This window comes from Myxine glutinosa, chromosome 11, assembly GCF_964187855.1.
Source record: "Myxine glutinosa chromosome 11, kmMyxGlut1.1, whole genome shotgun sequence".
Classification (NCBI taxonomy): Eukaryota; Metazoa; Chordata; class Myxini; order Myxiniformes; family Myxinidae; genus Myxine; species Myxine glutinosa.
In genome coordinates, this window is record NC_136271.1 from 94137477 (window position 1) to 94143476 (window position 6000).

The 6000-nt window shown below is 43.2% G+C and overlaps 1 protein-coding gene across 1 annotated transcript in view; it reads right to left on the reverse strand.

The window, feature by feature from the left end:
• Positions 1 to 5393, reverse strand: part of LOC137437093 (ADP-ribosylation factor-like protein 8B-A) — a 64446-nt gene extending 59053 nt beyond the window's left edge. Inside the window, exon 1 of the mRNA XM_068131458.2 lies at positions 5207 to 5393. Within this exon, the coding sequence (XP_067987559.1) occupies positions 5207 to 5329 (123 nt within the window). The 5' untranslated portion in view covers positions 5330 to 5393. The remainder of the gene's footprint in view (positions 1 to 5206) is intronic.
• Positions 5394 to 6000: the final 607 nt, after the last annotated feature.

Here is a 6000-nt window from a genome sequence, read left to right on the forward strand (position 1 = left end):
CAAACACAAAAAAGAATTTCCGAATAAACTTGAAGCCAACAAGACATTAGGTGAGGTTTCACAATGATCTAATTTTAGGAATATATATATATATATATATCAATTACACACTAAAGTACATTCCCATTCTTGGAAGCTTTGCTCATCTGACAGTTCTCACTTCACAGAAATCTCACTTCACAGAAATCTCACTCTCAAATCTCACTCTCAAATCTCACTCATACATGGACAGAATGAAACTTGGATGGAATATTTAGTTGTACTGCAGAGCTAGGATTCCAGCCTGGAATGCAAGTTTTTACCATGTAATTATACATTCCATGAGGGAATAAAACACTAACGTGGCGTAATGCTTCGTAAATTGTTTAAAGGATTCCCCATTCATGCCTCAGGTATTTATAGTTGAAGCTTGCTGTGTAAATGGGTTGAATCATCTACTTGGTAATGGTACTTGGGTTCATATACAAAAATACTTGGAGGTAACACAGGAAATCTTATTAAAAGAAAAAAAAAAGAAAAAAGTGAACAGACCAGATTTCTCCCCAAAGGCGACACAGGAAAACTACGTCATAATGACGACGGTGGATTCAACAACTCCGAGTATTGTGGGTGTATTACAGTCGATCTGAGAACCAGTGTGGACTCACTCATCCACTGACAAACAGCACGGACATAATGCACTTTCAAGGTATGAAATGAACTTGTGGATTAGACATTAAAATGTTCGTGTTACACGTGATGCCTTTGGCGAACTGTGCCAGGGACTCCATATTAAAGTAGTCACCCAGGTCTGACATCAGGTTGATCTGCAAGCACACACCCATAGTCTCACAAATCGTTTCAATTTAATTGGCGAGCCGAATTACCATTTAAAAATTAAATTAAAAAAATAATGAGCACTGACTGCTGCATCCCCCAACACATCAATATGTGTCGGTAACACAACAGGTATGCCATACCTCCAGCTATTTGTCCAAATGTCTCCTCTGGCTATGTATGTTGAAATATGGGGAAATATTTGATAAATTCAAGGCACAATTGTTGGATAACCGTGCCATGTTTTCTGAGAAAGGTGAATTTTTGACATTCTCTAACCAACCAGCTCCCCCAGCTCTCTCTGTGCTCTGCCCCCCAATATTCCTTCAGGTCGCACAAGATCTGCCAGCAACCCTCTTATGGTTAAACTGCCAAAATTAAGACTCTCTGCTCACCTTCACTCTTTCATTCCTCTTTTCTCCCGCCTCTGGAACAAACTCCCTCACTCCCTTCAATCCCACACCTCCCTCCAGCTCTTTAAAACAGCTGTTCACCACCATGTCTTGTCTTCCCCCATCCAAAACCTTGATCTTTTCGACCCCCGTTAATTCACCCCAGATCCACTTTTTTTGAAATCCCGACTTCTTTCTTTCCTGGAGGTTCTAGCATTGTTCATGTGTTTTATACCTTTCCCCCCGCCCCCAATTCCCATGCCTCTTCCCCCCCAAGCCCTCTCCCTCCCACAGATCTCCCGATGTCCCTGTTCTCTGCTGTTGTACCTGTGTGCCTCCCTCTATCTCCCCATCTTGTCTCCCGCTCCATTTATTGTATGTTTTGTGTGTCCGTGTGTGTGTTTTTTCTTTCTTTCTGTGATTGATGTTAGCTCTTGCACGAGCCTCGATCTTGTACTCAAAAAACCCAGAAGAAAAAACAAAACAAAAAACACCTGTTAAGTCCTCCTAAGACCATGTTCATTGAACAATTAGGAACTACAACGGGAATGTGCAGAGCGCACACCTCCGGAAGGCAGGACAGTTTACAGATATGCCAGATGTGGATCCAGACCTGTAAAATCTAATGGTCTTGGTCTTGTAGTCAAAGTGTTGTTGATTTTGATGTGCATAATAATAGAGTGCAAGTTCAAGTTGTCACCTACCCAACTCATCCACCTAGTTTCGTCCAAATCTGTCCATAACTTTTTCAAATATCATGCGATACTGTATATCGTTTATGGCCGCATCTTTAAATGCAGAATCGTTAACATTTATTGTTTCCCAAACGGCATCTTCACCAAAATTGAACCAATTTTTCATTGTCACTGACCTAACACCTCCACCAAGTTTTGTCCGAACCCGCCCATAACGTTTTGAGATATCCTGTTCACAAGCAAAAAAAAAAAAAACAGACAGACAGGTGTGGAAACAATGTCGTCCACCTCCCGTGACAGAGGTAACTCGAAGGGCATTCGGTGGAGTGCATACCTCCGCCAGGCTGAACAGTTTATGTTTTGTATCCCACTGACAGGCCGGATCTGGATTCGGACCTGAACCAAAATCTAATCGGCTTGTTCTTGTCACCAAACCAACTCATCCACCTAGTTTAGTCATAACTCGTCCATAACTTTTTTTAAATATCATGTTATATATCACTTTTCACCCGATCTCTCAATGGTGAAGAATCACTTAAAAATTAAATAACTCTCGTATCCGAATCCATATTCAGATCTTCACCAAAATGGAATGTATTTGGCCTTGTCAGACACGCAACCTGTCCAACAAGTTTCGTCCAAATCCGTCCACAACCTTTTGAGATATCCTGCTATGTATCATTTTTGGCCCCATCTCCCAATGTTGAAGAATCACTTTAAAAATTACACAGGCCGGATCGGAATCCGGATCTTCACCAAAATCTAATCATTTCGTCCTTGTCACAAATGCTACATCTCTGTCAAATTTCGTACGAATCCGTCCACAACTTTTTGAGATATCTTGCTCACAGACAGACAGACAGACAGACAAATGAAAAATCGGTCAGAGACCGAGGACTTGCCGGAATGTACTTTTTATCGGCCATTTAGGACTAATATGGCGGCCGAACCACGTGATAGATGACGTCATCATTAACATATATTATTCCCCATGGAGAGTTCTTTACAAAGAGCCATGTCTCAACTTTTTCTATTCAGCACTTTTGGAGATATGGAGGTGCTACGTTTTTCGGTTTTTCCAAGATGGCGGCCGAACCACGTGACCTCTGATATCATTAACATATTTTATTCCCCATGGAGAGTTCTTTACAATGAGCCATGTCTCAATTTTTTATATTCAGCACTTTCAGATATATGGAGGTGCAAAATTTTTCGGTTTTTCCAAGATGGCGGCCGAACCACGTGACATATGACGTCATCATTAACATATTTTATTCCCCATGGAGAGTTCTTTACAATGAGCCATGTTTCAATTTTTTCTGTTCAGCACTTTTGGAGATATAGTGGTGCAAAGTTTTGCCGTTTTTCCAAGATGGCGGCCGACCACATGACATATGACGTCATCATTAACATATTTTATTCCCCATGGAGAGTTCTTTACAATGAGCCATGTCTCAATTTTTTCTGTTCAGCACTTTTGGAGATATCGTGGTGCAAAGTTTTGCCGTTTTTCCAAGATGGCGGCCGACCACGTGACTGATGACGTCATCATTCACATATTTTATTCCCCATGGAGAGTTCTTTACAATGAGCCATGTCTCAATTTTTTCTATTCAGTACTTTCAGAGATATGGAGGTGCAAAGTTTTGCCGTTTTTCCAAGATGGCGGCCGACCACGTGACTGATGACGTCATCATTAACATCTTCTATTCCCCATGGAGAGTTCTTTACAATGAGCCATGTCTCAATTTTTTCTGTTCAGCACTTTTGGAGATATAGAGGTGCTAAGTTTTTCCGTTTTACCAAGATGACGGCCGAACCACGTGACTGATGACGTCATCATTAACATATTTTATTCCCCATGGAGAGTTCTTTACAATGAGCCATGTCTCAATTTTTTCTATTCAGCACTTTTGGAGATATAGAGGTGCTAAGTTTTTGGGTTTTTCCAAGATGGCGGCCGAACAACGTGACCGATGACGTCATCATTAACATATTTTATTCCCAATGGAGAGTTCTTTACAATGAGCCATGTCTCAATTTTTTCTGTTCAGCAGTTTCGGAGATATGGAGGTGCAAATTATTTCGGTTTTTCCAAGATGGCCGCCGAAACACGTGACCGATGACGTCATAACTTGGGCACAGTCTATTCCAGGGCAAGACGAATATGTGTGCAAAGTTTGGTGATTCTCCGTGCAACGGTGTAGACGCAGTGCTGCAAAAAGACAGACAAACAGACAGACAGACAGACAAACGAACAGATCAACATACTTGCCAGAAAAAAATTTCCGGCAAGTAACAAACAGACAGACAGACAGACAGACAAACGAACAGATCAACATACTTGCCGGAATCTTTTCCGGCAAATAACAAAAGACAGCCAGGGGTGAAAACATCACCTCCATCCACCTTTGGTGGTGGAGGTAATAAAACAGAGGAAAACCAAGCCGATGGAGGTGGTCTTCCATTCATCGTTTTTGTGATACCAAACAAAGTGCAAGACACTTTAGAAAATTATTGCAGTGTTTCTACCATTTAACAAAGGAAAAAACACCCAAAATCTTTTTACTAACTGTATAAATATTGTATTTCAAACAAGGAAGGTTGTTGAGCTTTCCATGTTTAATGCAGGAAGCAATATAGGATGGATGGATACGCCTACAGTATATAAGGATGAAAATTAAAGCTCACAATCATTAATTTGTTCAATATGTTAACCCCTTTTTAAAGCCCCCCCTTTAATTTACCCCCTCTCCCTATGCCCCACTTCCCCTTGCCACACCCTTCCCCTTGCCCCCACTTCCCCTTGCCCCACCCTTCCCTTGCCCTGTTTTCCTTTTCCGCTCTCCCTATGCCCCACTTCCCCTTGCCCCCCTTGCCCCCCTTCCCCTTGCCCCACCCTTCCCTTGCCCTCTTTTCCTTTTCCGCTCTCCCTATGCCCCACTTCCCCTTGCCCCCCCTTCCCCCACCCTTCCCCTGCCCTCTTTTCCTTTTCCGCTCTCCCTATGCCCCACTTCCCCTTGCCCCGCCCTTCCCCTTGCCCCACTTCCCGTTGCCCCACTTCCCCTTGCCCCACTTCCCCTTGCTCCACCCTTCCCCTTGCCCCCACTTCCCCTTGCCCCACCCTTTCCCTTGCCCCACCCTTTCCCTTGCCCCACCCTTCCCCTTGCCCCACCCTTCCCCTATCCCCACGCCTTCCCCATTTGCAGAGCAAAAACAAGGATATGTGCCACAGGGATGATTATTCCGTCCCTCGACCACCCACCATTGGCTCTCGAAATTGAGCATGACTCACATCCTTACCGAAATGACGTTCATGAAGGTAGATTTCCCCGAATTCTGAAGTCCCACCAGTGCCAACTCCATCTCTTTCTTCCAGAATAGTGAAATGAGCCAGTCGAGAAGACGTCTGATGACACCGAGCATGGTATCGGACGGAGTAGGAGGCCGATCGCCCCACGCGAATTGATCTCCGGTGAGTGTCGATGTGCCAAGTGCCCACGTCATGGGAAACACACCTCCTCCTGTCATTAAAACAGCTTGCTTTGTGATTCGGTGGTTCATGCCATATGTGTATACAGGTACACAATACAAATGAAACATTACCTCTCACAATAACAGGCGTTTACAGCATATTATTAGGCTTTCAATGAGGTTCCCCACCGGAAACCTATTGTTCTTGTACGGATTATTATTATTCTCACACATTTTGCGGAGACGATTCCGACAAAACCGTTATAGCTGCAGCTCTCGGAAACTTTAACTCATTATACATAGTAATGTAACTTCGTGCATCATGAATTTTGTCTTTGCAATTTTGACTTACATTGGCTGCCATTGCTTCGGATGTCATACATTTTAAACAACATCTTCTCCAGAACCGCTGAACGGATCAAAGCGAAATTCTACAAATACTCGTATGATCGCCCAGCCAGAGGGATAAAAGTTTGCGAACAAAAGAACCTCAGCGGTCACGTGATTTGGCGGCCATATTGGATTTAGAGATAAATCGTTTAAAATCCACTTCTCCGAAACCGCTTATCCGATCGATACGAAATTTGAAGCATATGTTTTCATACTAATGGGGGAAAATACTT